General features: G+C 42.9%; 1 protein-coding gene and 1 pseudogene across 1 annotated transcript; both read right to left on the bottom strand.

Annotated features, from left to right (window-relative positions):
• Positions 1–833: 833 nt before the first annotated feature.
• On the bottom strand, positions 834–6,721 carry LOC113457750 (annotated as a pseudogene).
• Positions 6,722–11,261: 4,540 nt separating this feature from the next.
• Cga (glycoprotein hormones, alpha polypeptide) lies at positions 11,262–14,456 on the bottom strand. The gene is made up of 3 exons (XM_005361976.2): positions 14,343–14,456; positions 12,941–13,125; positions 11,262–11,528 (listed from the first exon to the last, which is right to left on the bottom strand). Exons 1-3 carry the CDS (start codon positions 14,440–14,442, stop codon positions 11,451–11,453), a joined length of 363 nt encoding a protein of 120 aa, XP_005362033.1. The 5' UTR covers positions 14,443–14,456; the 3' UTR covers positions 11,262–11,450.
• Positions 14,457–15,318: the final 862 nt, after the last annotated feature.

Genomic DNA, 15,318 nt, shown 5'->3' with positions numbered 1-15,318 from the left:
TGTGAAATACTTGCTATTGTAAACTGAATTTAAACAATTGTGGTTTTTTGGTTTTTGTCAAAAATGGATTTAATTCCGATGTTCCTCCAAACCACAAAAGAACATGACAGAAGTGACGCATGGCGCTCCTGGGAAGCCACACTTCATTATGCAAGCATCTATTGCATATCCGTCTTATCTGAGAGGCAGGGCCTGACAAGTTAATTAATGTGTCTTTGCTCTCACCTCAGTGCTTCTGCCACTCCAGCCCTCTTCACTCCCTAGAGCAGTGTCTGCCTCTCCTTCAGGCAGCCACACAACTCACAGCCTTCCCGGAATTCAGAGGCACTTGACTGTTCTCTTAGAGTCGCAGGACAGGAGACCTGGGGGCAGTTTTGGACAGCGTGAATCCTGCAAGCAGAGGCTTATGGTGGTGAGACACTGGTGCTGGTGCTGAACATTGGATCCCTGGGACAGGTCGCCTGCATCTCCTTGAAAACGTTTATTTGTTGTGTCTCTATATGCCAGTCCCTCTAATGAACGGGGTCTTCTACCTGGGTTTCAAGATCATTTTGAGATATTTAAGACCCCATCCAATTTTCCATGTGATGAAGAGTTGTTATTTTTGTTATTTGCTGCTATTTATACCAAATAAATGTCAGAATCCTTTGGAGTTGAGTTACAAAGGGTTTGCATTTAGCTACCTCAGTGCCAGCTCCAGAAAGGGCGAGAGGAACCATTTAAGACTCCGGTGTCCTATCAGGAAGCCAGCGAGACTCGCTTTCCTGATGTTCCTTTCTATTGCGTGACTAGGGCTTATGAAATAATTTTGTTGCTCTCTGGATGCTAAATCTTTATGGTTGAATCCCCCCACCTCCTGCGCCATCTTTTACAGTCTGATTCTTTCTCTTCTCCAGTGGCTCTCCTTCACTCGCCTCCCCTCTCCTTCTCTGGACCCCAGGCATTTGCACCCCAGCCGCGTGATACACATTTCCCTCCAACATGGCTGTGTCCTCGCTGACCTCACTTCTCGTCCCGTGGATAAAACGTCTCAGAATTTTCTTCCTTTTTGTGTTCCGTTCATTCTCGAGTTGAGAAGTGTGAACATCTCAAGACACAGTTTTCATTGTAGGGTTTGTTCCCAGTGATAGAACTAAAGTGAATGCAGTTTTCTTGGGGGATGAGAAGGCAAAGCCTCATCCATTAAGGACTATGGTCCAGGTAGTTCTTTGTGTAGGTCTATGGCCAACTGAGCATGATATAGCCACGAATCTTGTTCCTGGAGGAATGGTTGGCAGGCACATTTCCAGTCACTTCTTATTGTCAGCTACATTATTCAAACAGGCCTTGGTGATATCATGAAAATAAAATATGAGGGTTGTTGAAATATTGTAGAATAAATTGTGGCTGTAGCCCAAAGCATCAGTATAACTCAGATTCTCTTGGTGCCACCTATACCTGGACTGAATTTCTTTCTTCGTGACCCTGCCTCTCTAATGACCCCCACTCCACTCACAGTTAAAGTCAGACAAATTTCCTCCTTCATAGGACATATATCCCGTTCTTTCCCTCTGGGGGCCTTCTGCAAGAAGTTCAAGCTGAAGATTTGGAAACCCTCTCTTAGGAACAAAGGGGCCAAAATAAGCATTTTAGGATAAATCATGGCAGTAGATGAAGATTATTAAATTGATTGAAAACTAAATACACAGTTCTAGGGCTTGAGATGAAGAACAAATAATAATGTAATATTATAAGTCTGCAGAACTGTATTAGGCAGAGTAGCGTAGAGATCAGGGTACAATTCCAGGTTCTTCCAGATAGGGTCTGGTGAGAGTTGAAGCAAGCACGGGCAGAGTGTACGGGCAGTGAACATGCCACTAAAGCAGGGATTCAGGGGTTTCCAGCGCACGTTTGCACTACAACTATGTTTGCTTCCTGGGCATCATATTCTTAAGCCACGGGGCTGCTTGATGTTTCTAATCAAGTCAGATTGAGAGCTGAGGTGAACACAGGGAGGCTAGGGAGCCCATGACATCAGGATAAAGACACATAGCTTGCGTGATCCAACTTTCCTTATGCCAAGCAAAATAAATCCAGGTGCAGGGAAAACATCTAGGGTCTCTTCATGTATGTAGGTCATGGTGGTGCTGGGTGTCTTTCTGGTGGGTATCAGTATGGGCTCTGGGTTTCAACCCAGTTTGTGTGCAGCATAGGCTAAGGTTTTCCAAAATGTTTAAGGGCAGTTTGAGGCTTTATGTACTCTACGATGCAGTAATAGATCAACTAAGAAACATGAGTGGGCAGCCACTTCTGTAGGAAGGAGCCATCTCTGACTCCTGTAAGGGAGCCTGGAAATGAGTGGAATGAGAGGACTGAGCACAGTTTTTTGAAGTCAAGTGTGGCTCAGACCCCAAAAAGGCCATGGTGTGTTCCCGGCTGACCGAATCGGAGAATGTGGCAGCTGTTCAATGAGTAGACGGTATGGAACAGTCTCGAAGGGCATGTGGTCAATGCCATTTACAGACCAACAACTCTAGTAGATGTGGAGGCACCAGCCTGCTTTGAGGTCTTGGTGGTGTTGGCTACCACACAAGGTCCAACTCTCCTAGATCTCTTGAAGACAAGATAGCAGCTGGACACATAATGGCTGCAGGGAGGGTGTGGCCTACACACCCATGATGCCAATGTCTGCCCAGATTGTTTCTGTGTGTATAACCCAGAAACCACCAACATGATGCTGTGGGATGTCCTTCTGTATATGTGTTGCTTTTATCAGTTAATGAATAAAGCTATTTTGGCCAATGGCTTAGCAGAGTAAAGCCAGGCAGGAAAACAACATATATATACAGAGAGAGAGAGAGAGAGAGAGAGAGAGAGAGAGAGAGAGAGAGAGAGACACTAAGGCAGAGTTGAAGGAGACAGGAAGTCACCACTGAAGGAGAAAGATGCCAGAACATTATTGGTAAGCCACAGCTTCGTGACATTCAATAGAGTAATAGAGATGGGCTAATTTAAGATGTAATAGCTAGGAATATTCCTGATCCATTGGCCAACACAGTGTTGTAATTAGTATAGTTTCTGTGTGATTATTTGGGTCTGGCCAGCTGGGAAATGAAAGCACAGTCTCCGCTTACGGATGATATTGTCATCCACTAGGTTGAGTATCTTCTGGGTTTCATGAAGAGCTGTGAGTCCTACACACACCTGAAATTAAACTAATTCAGGTTTCTTAGCATGCATTCATATCCTTTAGCTGTCAATCATCAGTTTAGGAAACCTTGCGTTTGAATTCAAGATTTTTGGTGAGCAGGGTCTGGCCTGGGGAAGATTATTGGATGATGCAGGAAAAGATCAGGTGCAATCTATCCATTCTTGATATTAAGGCATAGTGGTGGGGTTTAGTCATTAAAATGAGCCCTTTTCTTGTTTAAGTCCATGGTATGGTCCTGGCTGCCTTGTGATTAATATTTTCCTGGGCCTTATGAAGAGAGGATGTGGTCTCTATACCCTCAAATTTAAGCTGGGCCCAGGAGACTTGCTAGTCAGGAACTTTCCAGGCTATGATTGATGTCACCTTATGGCCATTGTCCTCATAATACTCTTTAGATAACCACCTCTTGGTGCTAAGGTGGGTCCGACTTTTCTGGAGTAGTGTGTGTGTGGCCTAGGTCACCCTTGAGGTCAACTTTTCTTTGATCAAAGACTTCAACATAAAGCCAGCCACACTGACCATTATAGAAGAGAAAGTGGGAAATTAACTTGAACGCATTGGCACAGGGAACCACTTCCTAAATATAACCCCAGCAGCACAGACACTGAGAGAAGCAATTAATAAATGGGACCTCCTGAAACTGAAAAGCTTCTGTAAAGCAAAGGACACAGTCAACAAGACAAAATGACAGCCTACAGGATGGGAAAAGATCTTCACTAACCCCACAACAGACAGAGGGCTGATATCTAAAACATACTAAGAACTCAAGACATTGGACACTGAAAGATCACATAACCCCCCCCCCAAAAAAAATGGAGTACAGACCTAAACAGAGAACTATCAACAAAGGAATCTAAAATGGCTGAAAGACACTTAAGGAAATGTTCAACATCCTTAGTCATCAGAGAAATGAAAATCAAAACAACTCTGAGATTCCATCTTACACCTGTAAGAATGGCCAAGATCAAAAACACTGGTGACAACTTATGCTGGAGAGGTTGTGGGGAAGAGGGAACACTTCTGCATTGCTGGTGGAAATGCAAGCTGCTACAACCCCTTTGTATGTCAGTGTGGCAATTTCTCAGAAAATTAGGAAACAACCTACCTCAAGACCCAGTAATACCACTTTTGGGTATATATCCAAAGGATGCTCAATCGTGCCGGAAGGACATGTGCCCTACTCTGTTCATAGAAGTCATAGCCAGAACCTGGAAACAACCTAAATTCCCTTGATTGATAAGGAAAATGTGGTACATTTACACAATGGAGTACTACACAGCAGAAAAAATGACAGCTTGAATCTTGCAGGAAAATGTATGGAGCTGGAAACATTATTTTGAGTGAGGTAACCTAGACACAAGAAAGACAATTGTCAAATGTACTCACTCATAGGTGGTTTTTAAACATAAAGCAAAGAAAGCCAGCCTACAAGCCACAATCCCAGAGAACCTAGGCAACAATGAGGTTGTTGTCTAAAAGAGACATACATAGATCTAATCTACATGAGAAGTAGAAAAAGACAAAATCTCCTGAGTAAATTGGGAGCATGGGTACCTTGGGGGAGGGTTGAAGGGGGAGGGGAGAGGCAGGGAGGGGAGCAGAGAAAAATATAGAGCTCAATAAAAATCAATTAAAAAATAAAAAACAAACAAAAACTGAATGAGCAGTCCTTGCTATACCAGGTGTTGTACTTGCTGATAGGAGACATTCAACACCAGAGATCTCTTTTGGTATTGTTCTTTGTTCTATGATGTTCAATGCTTTTTTAAAAAATGGGGTGTTAAATGGTCTAATTTGGGGAACTGGAATTTAAACATGGGGAATGTCCTTATTGAAATACCTGCTGATTATGGAATCAGCAAGTTAAACAATTTAAAAAGCAGATATTTCTCCATAAATCAAAGGTAAATTCTTGCCATAAGTACAATGACAACTTTTTGGGGTTATACTGCTTTTGTCAAGGGCCTTATCCTGATCCTGAGATGAGGTTCTAGATGATTCAGTCTGTGGTCTTGTCTTGCTCCTGATTTCAGTAGGATCGCTGGGAGTTTCTCTCCATTTAGTTTGATGTTGTCTGTTGGCTTGCTGTATATTGCCTTTATTATGTTTAGGTATGTTTCTTGTATCCATTCTATCTCCAAGAACTTTATCATGAAGGGATGTTGTATTTTGTCGAAGGTTTTTCAGCATCTAATGAGATGATCATGTGGGGTTTTTTTTCTTCAGTTTGTTTATATGGTGAATTTCATTGACAGATTTTCATATGTCGAACCAACTCTGGGCTGAAACCAGCTTGGTCATGGTGGATGATTTTTTGATGTGTTCTTGGATTTGGTTTGCCAGTACTTTATTGATATTTTTCCATAAATGTTTGTTGCAATGTAAAATAGTTCCACACTAGTCCAGAATGGAGTATAACACAGGTTTATTTATTTGGGGGCAAACTCACAGAAAGAGTAGAGATTTGCAGTCCTCTGTATGCGCTGGGAACTAAAACTGAATCCAGCAGCTTGGGGCTCACGTACACACCTATGTCTGCATGTATAGTGCATGATACCATGACCCCAGAGAAGTTAAGTAACAAAGTGAGCCCTAAGAGAAACAACATAGTTACCCCTGGAAAGGGGAAATGGACAAGATCTTCTGAGATTGTCCTCTCTCTCTTTTAACAGTCGTGCCTCTCCAAGTCTCTCCAGAAAGTCTAAGCTCAGTCTGCAAGTCACTGCATTCACAAATGAGCTGCCCTTAATGGGGCCTTTTCATGCTGCTAAGGGTTCCCATTAAAGGGTCCCTTCTGTCATTGCCTGATCCCTCTTGCCTTTGTTCTCAAAGGCCAAAACTGTCGGTCTTTCTGTACTCTTAGCAGGTACAAAGCGTGCTGCGCCAGTTCAGGGCCACTAGGTGGCAGCATGTTTCTTTACAAACAGCTTCACTGGCGGCTCCTAAAAATTCATTTTGGCGGGTTTTTTGTTTGTTTGTTTCGTTGTTTTGTTTTTTGGTTTTTTTTTTTTTTTTTTGTTCTTAAACAATATCAGGTGCCCCGACTCAGAACCAGAGCTGGTACAGCCTCATTGTTCTGCTCAGCTTTAACTTTCTTGCCAGCATTTCTTCCATCTTCTGAAACATTCTCTTTTAGGGTGTTAGCTTGATGAGCTCCGTTTTCAGACTTGATCGTCCGTCCTGTCAACATACCGCAGCAGCCCGCCACCTTCAGCAGATATTCCAGTGACTGCCAGCTGGGTAGAGGAAGCTGACGGGAAAGAACAGCCCTTCACATGAGCCTGGCACACTGTCTCTTGGAAATCCACGCACTCAGGGGGCGTGGCACCAAGATACCTGATATGGAACTGGTCTTTACAGACCACAGACTGAATCATCTAGAACCTCATCTCAGGATCGGCCTCTGACAAAAGCAGTATAACCCCCAAAAAAGTTGTCATTGTACTTATGGCAAGAATTTACCTTTGATTTATGGAGAAATAATCTGCTTTTTAAATTGCTTAACTTGCTGATTCCACAATCACAGTGAAAATTTCATTTTTGCCTATAGTTCAAGCAGTTTATGGCTTCATGGCATACCTGCAGACTAGCCAAATTCTGGCTGATTTGTCTCCCTCCGGCATGCAGGTATTACAGGCTTGCTCTTCATTGGGTGTGATGATACCATTTGGTCCCTCCTGGAGGGCACAGTACCACAGTTTATCAGGTCACATCCCTCCCAGGCTGATAAGAAGAGGTAGCAACCACCATCAGATGACTGGACAGAGGAAGGATTAATTTGGGCTTATGGTCTAAGGGGCTCCAGTCCAATGTGACGGGGAAGGCATGGCAGAAAAAGCTTGTTTACATCTGGATGAATCAGGAATCAATCTCTTCCTTTCTTTTTCTTAGCTCTCTAATCTTTCTTTACAATGTATACTTTCTATAATTTTTAGGCAAGCCCTCTACAGTGGCAACCTACCACCCCCTCCAAAAGATAATATTGGCAAATTTTAAACATCACACTAAGAGGCCTAATATGTAGGAAAGTCACTGATCTTGAAGGGAAATGATATTTCTCCACTATGACTGGTTTGTTTTCGTCCTGGGAGAAGCTGCCACAAATTGTTATTTTTTAAAGTAACACCTAGAAAATGGCTTAATGTGTCATTTTACTGGAATTGAACTTTTTCAAGAATGTAATTAATATGTTGGTCCAGGCGGATCTCTGTGAGTTCAAGACCAGCCTGGTCTATAAGAGCTAGTTCCAGGACAGGCTCCAAAACCACAGAGAAACCCTGTCTCGAAAAAACCAAAAAAAAAAAAAATGTTGTTCCAGGATCTGTAAACTAAGAAAGTCATAACTGTTATGACTTCCAGGATATCCTTGATGCTAATGCCTGTTCCTGCCCATGATTGGTGCTAACGCCTGAACACACACTTTTCTTGCCCATCACACGATTAGGATCCGCACTAATGCTAATAAGAAAGTTCCTGGCTTGTGTAGCCAACAGGATTCCATGGAGTGGTAGGCTAGGTTGAGCAGTATTTCATACTAAGTCATGGCTTAGAGACTCTATAAACACATTTAAATTAATTTAGTTTTTAGTTCTAAGATAGGGTCTCACCGTGTAGACCAAGTTGGCTTATAAGATCCACCCACCTCTGACTCCCTAGTACTAGATTAAAGGCATGCGACATAACACCTGGCATACATTTGGTTTTAAATTCAAGAAAATCCTCTAATTGAAAACAAATTAAAACACATACAAAATCAACTTACATACAGACCTTTTAAAATAAAGGGAATAAAGTTTATCTTGATAGGTAGTATGGAACAAAATTAAAACTGCATATCTGTATAGCATACATAACTCAGCTTGCCTAAAGATGGTGACAGAGGCCGGGCGATGGTGGCGCACGCCTTTAATCCCAGCACTCGGGAGGCAGAGGCAGGCGAATCTCTGTGAGTTCGAGACCAGCCTGGTCTACAAGAGCTAGTTCCAGGACAGGCTCCAAAGCCACAGAGAAACCCTGTCTCGAAAAAACCAAAAAAAAAAAAAAAAAAAAAGATGGTGACAGAATGTGACAGATGCTCTTCATTTCCTGGGCTCTGGTAAATCACCACATCTAAACTATTTTCAAGAATTGATATGATCTTGTATGACAAGTTGTATGACAAGATTTTTCCGCACACAACACACAAATCTACTCATCCCAGATGGGGAGCCCACTACAGACCAAAGTTCAACTTGGTGGACCGTGAGTCCTATTGGAGTTACTCTCAGGCATATGAGTGAGGGGTTACTTAGAGAAGCAGATTATATTACCAGAGCCTACTCCCTCCTCCAGCGGGTGGCAGCTTACAAAAGCTGGGAACCCAGCCTGCAGGCAGCTCAACAGGTTTGATAGTGTCCTTTTTTTTTTTTTTTTTTTCCTGCTTTCTGAGACAGGGTTTCTCTGCATAGCACTGGCTGTCCTGGAACGTACTCATGTATGTGTGTGTGTGTGTGTGTGTGTGTGTGTGTGTGTGTGTGTGTGTGTGTGCGCGTGCGCGCATGCGTGGGGGGGGGGGCTTTGGAGGCCAGAAGAACATGTTGGATCCTCTGGAGCTGGAGTGACAGACGCTACAGGAGAGAACTGACTTAAATGGTTTGTCTCTGCCCTGTGCATGCTAGCTGTGACACACACGCCCCCTCCCACTAAAAGAGTGAATAAGAGTGGTGGCACACACTTTTAATTCCAACATGCAGGAGGCAGAGGCAGGTAGATCTCTGCGAATTTGAGGCCAGCCTGGTCTACAAAGTGAGTTTTTAGAGAAGTGGTGTTAGGTTTTACCCTGAGTCTCTGTACTACCTTGTCTTTGGTTTTTGGTCACACAGGTCAGGGTGGGTATGGGCTCTGTCTTGTGGAGTGGGCTTTAAGTTAAACGAGACATTGATTGGTTTCTCCTATACATTCTGTGCCGCTGTTGCCCTAGCACATCTTGCAGGCGTACAGATTGTAAGTTAAAGGTTTTGTAACTGGGTTGGTGTTTGTTTCTCCTTTGCTAGCCTGCCAAAAACCTCCCAATAACAACGACACTAAAACGGGGGTGAAGGTTCTAAGTAGGCACCAGCTCAACTTCTCCATGTTTACGAGTTGTCCTCAGTAATGTGGCCCAGCTGTCTGCATGAGGAGAGCAATCTATTGTCTTAGCAACAGCCTGGATTGTTTGGGAATTTCTGTGAGACTTCCTTGGTTAACAACTCAACTAGATGCAACCTAGTCCCCACTACCAGAAGCCTCATTTGGTGACAAGAGATGGCTAGTTGAGACTCCATAGCCCCTGTTATTAGGAGATATCTTTAGGATCACCTTCATAATTTTATGAAGTTTCCACTGTGCTAAGTTTTCAGATCATCCCTAAACGCCCCTCAATTCCAGCTGTTTCTCCCCAAATTCTTTCCCTCAACCCTATCTCCCATAACCTTCTCCACCTGATCCTCTGGTTCCTGTTGCTCCTGCACCCTCAGTTTACCCAAAAAAAAAATCTATTTTATTTCCTCTCCGAGGGAGATCTATGTGTCCTCTAGACCCTTCCTATATGCCTAACCTCTCTGGGTCTATGGATTGTGGCTTGGCTATCATTTATTCAATGGATGATATACTAGTGAATACATACCATATTTGTCTTTCTGCATCTGGGTTACCTCATTCAGGATGATTTTTTTCTAGGTCCATCCATTTACCTCCAAATTTCATGATGTCATTTTTTAACAGCTTGGTAATACTCTATTGTGTAAATGTAACACATTTACTTTACCCAATCCTCAATTGAGGGACAGCTAGGCTGCTTCCAGTTTCTGGCTATTATGAATAGTGCGGCAATGAACATGGTTGAACAAGTGTACTTGTAGCAGAATGGAACATCCTTTGGGTACATGCGCAAATAACTGGACATTGAAGTAGATTGCTAAGGAACTGAACTCAGAGATAAAATGATAAATTTGTGATGGTTAAGACTTTACATATTTTGCTTTTTTTTTTTTTTTGCTGTTTTGTTTTTGAGGCTGGGTCCATGTGGTCCAAGCTAATCTTGAACCCTTGTGCCTCCACCCTCCAAGTATTGCATGGACTGAGATTAGACACATAGTCCACCATAACCAGCTTGAAATTCATTTTTAAAAATCTTACCTGTGGCAGGTATTTTTTTAAAGAAATTTTAGGTCTGTGTTTTAAAATTCCAATTCTTTTAGGAACATAGCTTTGGAGCAGCTTTGATTTCAACCACGGCTAATATGATGTTGTGACTATCCTGTTGCCCTCGCAGTGAGAATGACTGTACCTAGAAGCTCAGGAAGTGTGACTGTGATGCCTAACAGACCTGAGTAGCATGTCGCTCGGTTTGTTTTGTCCTTGGTCTCTGGAGCCTTCTCTAGAGCTGGGTAGAAGTGGTATTGCTGCTCCCCCTGGAGTGCTCACCAGACAGCTTGCTCTTGTCACTTATCCATGCACACTCAGACCCGCTTGAGTCTTCTGGAATTTTAGAGCAATCTGATTTCCTCTGACGACAGTGATGCCCTGTTCCCAACCACCACTCAGCCACAGCCTGACTACTAATTCCATTCTGGGGAGGCATAAGTCATGTAGATAGATAATTCATGCTTTACCCTTTCCCATTCCCGGAGAACCATACTTACTTTTTGTTTATGGGTTGTACATTTTTACCAATGAAAACTTTTCAACTCAAATATCCACAATGTATGTCTATTTACTTATAATTTATATCCATGTACTAGCATAATACTTTACCTATATTTTGATACAATATAATAAAAGAGAGATGTAAAGGGGACATAAACATGAGTAAAAATTGAATTTTTGTACCTTTTTCTCCCACCCCAGTGATAAATCTGCTATCTGATAAATAGCCCACTGGCTGATGGAAAGACAGCTTGCTTCTAGAAGGTTAGATGGAAGCAAGATTATCCAGTGTTAGGTCACTAAGTGTCTCCGGTCCGAGTTCAACACGTTGGATCATTCCCTCTGATAAATCTTGTCCAAGTAATAATAGCGTTGGTTTTAAAGACAGTGACAATTCTGTGATTGATGACTTAAAAGGCTTTATTTCTGACGAAACCAACTTTGGTGATCATGCTAAAGACTCTACTTTCCCTAAGAAGAGACTGCCCACTGCACTGAAGTGTGAGGGGATGGCACGCGGCTGCAGTGTGGGAGGCGGGGTCACACGGTGCCGCCCCGCAGACCAGCCATCCCCAGCACAGCCTCCTGCCGGAAGCTAAACCTTGTGATAGTAACACGTACTGCAGTGGCATTCCGTGTGGTTCTCCACTCGAGCATATCCCAAGACTGTGGTCTGCAAAGGGAGAGACACAGGGAGGTAGGGAAACAGACAGAACGGGCAAAGTGTTAAATAAGGCAGTAACCGGAATGATTTCATCGCTGTTTGATATGTTTACATTTTGAATTTCTGGGGATATAGTCATTCTAACAGTTAAATTCACATCGCAAAATAAGCTATACTCCTTCAACCTGCTTTTGTTTGTAGGGGAAGCCCAGTCAATCACCTTGTTTGTAGGGCGTGATCCCCTTAGGCTAATATTTACTTATGAAATCTTGTGGGTGTGCTTCCCGCGAAGAGGGCCTCACCCCAACGCGGCCTTAGCTTCCTCAGAAGGACTGAGCACCTTGGCGGCAACATTTGTTTAGCTCTGTCCTCTCTTTCTCTCTCCGTTTTTGAGAATCTTTATTTCAGCGTTTCTTAGGCAAACACTCAGCCATTGATCTATATCTCCACCCCTAAAAAATACCTACTTACTTGCTATTCCCCGCCGCCCCCCCTCACATTTCCTAAGAGTCAAACCTCAGAGATTCACACATCTCACATATGTCCCCCAGGTCGCTGGGTTTTGGTGTTTTAGTTCGTTTATTCATTTCTACTCTTGCTGGCGATGTTTTGCGACATCATCATATTATGCTAACCTAGCTAACCTAGAATTCACTGTGAAGACCAAGTGGGCCTTTTCTCTCCCGCTTATACGGCATATGTGTGTTGCGGGGTGCTATCGGGACAATTTAGAGGAGTCTGATCTCTCCTCCCGTCACCTTTGTCCTGGGCACCCGACTCAGACCATTGTTCTTGTCTACAAATGCTTTTACACACTGATCCATCTCGCCAGTTCGGGCCCGGTAGGCTTAGAACCCTTAGGGTCTTCTCGCCCCTAGTCCCTGAAGGATGAGATCACAGCAATGCACCACTGCACCCACATGCTTTGCTATTTCTTTTTAGAATATATTAATCGCACGTGCACACGGAGTATAGTTTGGTAATATGATGCTGTTGCGCAAACTATGATGATCAAACCAGGGTGGTAGTGTTTTCATTTCTCTCGCCTACTGTACCGTTTCTCTGTGCTAGCCAACTTTAGGAGCCTTCTCTTCTAGTTCTCTACATAATAAACTGTGGTAAGCTGTCAACACCTAGCTGCTCTGTAAAAGCCGAGAACTGCTTTGCCTGGTATGTTTTGTTATCGCTGTCTAACCTTCCACCATGCACCTCCCTTTGGTTATTTTTTTAGACTGAGGCCACTACTGTTCTCTCTACGTCTGTGTCGTCACGACTTTCCATTTAGCTTATTCTTCTAATTAAAGAGGAAAGATGTGGTGTTGCCTGTACACGGGAGCAATAAATACCGGTTGCTGGACAACGTAGACATTAAGCCTTGTGAGTACAAACTATCTCTGGATAGGCTGTTAGGAAGTGCTCACCTTAGTAAATGATTTGGCCACACAGCATGTGGCCTCCGAGGTGATATTCTTTGGAACCAGCATTGTCTTCTTGGACCTGGCTGGAGTGGGGTATGCCCTGGAGAAGCAGCAGCCCATGCACTGATAGACGGGGTTGCCCAGCCTGGAGAAGTATTTATTTTCCTTCAGTTTACATTCTGGGCAATCTAGCCAGAGAAGAGAGAAGGAGGAGATTACTGAGAAAGGCTTCAAAGATAACTAACTCTCTCCCGAGTACGACAGGACAAACACTTTTGCATTGGCAATAAAAAAGGAAGTAAGTATTTTTATCGGCATATTAATCTTCACACATGATATCTTTATAATCACTATAGCTCCATTCACAGAGAAATCATTTTGCGGACTTGCATAGGGAATTTGCCATGGTGGTTTCTCATCCTCCAAGCAGAGACTCTCCCAATGCTAATTGCGTGCTTAGAGAGCTCGCAGAAGCTTGACAGAAATGCCACGTTCATTTGGGAGGAAAATGTTTCTGGAGGCAAGTCTGCTATTATTGTTCCCCATAGAAACTCCAAATGTTGACAGAAAAAAAAATTACCAGAATTAGGGAAGCTTGATGAGGTAAGACAGCCTGATAATACGAAAGACATCTGTGCTTAGAGTTTGAGATTCAAATATTACCATTGATCAAAGAGAAAAACCATAACAGATAATAGTTCACCATTCTCGAGCTGGTGGGATTCTGTCAGGTTCTGTACGAGATGTGGCAGATAATAGAGCAAAACAGATTTAATGCACAAAAGTGATTTCTTTTTCCCTCACTTGTTAACTGATATAAAAATTCATCTGTGAAAGTGATGCTAACATTTTCAGAAATCTGGAAGAAATGGGGAAAACAGCTGATCTGAGTAAGGATGACTTTTCTTCTCGTCAAACTCAGATATGGAACAACAAGGAAGGTACTTCAGATAAACATGTTTAGGATGCTATGAAAATGAATGTGGAATAAAACACTTTCATTGTACATTTTCTGAACTGAATTTAATTTGGGGTTCACAGTCTACAAGTGCCTAGATATATACTCAGGAGTGACTATTTATCACATGTGAAAACAGGTAGAAATTAATAAATGATTATTATTTTTTAAAGCATTTTTATTGTGTTGTGAGTTGTTTTTTTTTTTTTATTATGTATACAACAGTCTGTCTCCCTGTATGCCTGCAGGCCAGAAGAGGGCACCAGACCTCATTACAGATGGTTTGAAGCCACCATGTGGTTGCTGGGAATTGATCTCAGGACCTCTGGAAGAGCAGTCAGTGCTCTTAACCGCTGAGCCATCTCTCCAGCCCAATAAATGATTATTGATGTGCATCTAGAAATACATATTTCCCTTTTTATTGCAAGCCTGAGTTTGGTCACATACCCTGAATAATCGAGTCTCCATCAGGAAGAGAATGAAGAATATGTAGAAACATGGACAACATGACCAGAAAGACAGCTGCGTATTTTCTGTAGCAATCCATTGTCCTCCTGCAGACCACACATGAGAGAAAACACAGAAACATAACAGTCTAATCTTAGCTTGCCAGTCATGACACAAAGCCAGTAGTGTTCGTGTGATGCTTTTAATGGCTGGCGCTGGCTTTGGGCACGCTGAAGTCACTGCTCTACTACTGAGCTGTGTCCCTTGCACTAACAACCAGCACATTTAACATTATTGTTCATAACAGTCATTATGTCTTGCCCCTTCTGCTTTCAGCTTCCAACATACCCTAAATCCACGCAAATGAAAACACCACACCGCTTAAGGAAAGAGATAGGACACTGTGTCTCCCTATTCCGACCTTCGCAATTAACACCTAACAGCTCCTGCCCGCCCTCTCCTTCCCCCTCCCCTCTCCAGTCATGAATGCACAGCAATTCTACAGCCTCCCCAGTGTAATTAAAGGAGTAGTTAGGGGCGACAGATATGCAAATTAAAACAACAATCACCAGAACAGTTATAATGAAAGAAATGTCAAATATTAGACTGGATGCATGAAACTGGATAATAGAGACATTGCCAGTGGAAATATAAGAGGGTACAGGCACTCTGCTAAACAGCCTGGGAGCTTTTCTTGTTGTTCAGTTGGGGTTTGCGGGGAAGGCTGTTTGCTTGCTTTATTTATTCATTTAAGTAGCTAGGGTTTCAGGTAACCCAGACTGTGCTAAATGCCCTTTATAACTGAGGATGACCTTGAACTCCTGATTCTACCACCTCATCTCCCAGGCACTAAAATTACTGTTGTGTGCTAACTCACACAGTTTTTTTTTTTTTTTGTGGTTTTTCGAGACAGGGTTTCTCTGTGGTTTTGGAGCCTGTCCTGGAACTAGCTCTTGTAGACCAGGCTGGTCTCGAA

Source organism: Microtus ochrogaster, linkage group LG5, assembly GCF_000317375.1.
Source record: "Microtus ochrogaster isolate Prairie Vole_2 linkage group LG5, MicOch1.0, whole genome shotgun sequence".
NCBI classification, from domain to species: domain Eukaryota; kingdom Metazoa; phylum Chordata; class Mammalia; order Rodentia; family Cricetidae; genus Microtus; species Microtus ochrogaster.
Note: the sequence above shows the minus strand (reverse complement) of the source record. Positions and strands in the feature narration are given on the sequence as shown.

Coding starts and splice junctions, on each gene's coding strand:
- Cga (XM_005361976.2), bottom strand. CDS start 14,442: ATGGATTGCTACAGAAAATACGCAGCTGTCTTTCTGGTCATGTTGTCC. Junction 13,126..14,342: donor TGGAGACTCGATTATTCAGG/GTATGTGACCAA, acceptor TTCTCTGGCTAG/ATTGCCCAGAATGTAAACTG. Junction 11,529..12,940: donor TGGCCAAATCATTTACTAAG/GTGAGCACTTCC, acceptor CTCCCTTTGCAG/ACCACAGTCTTGGGATATGC.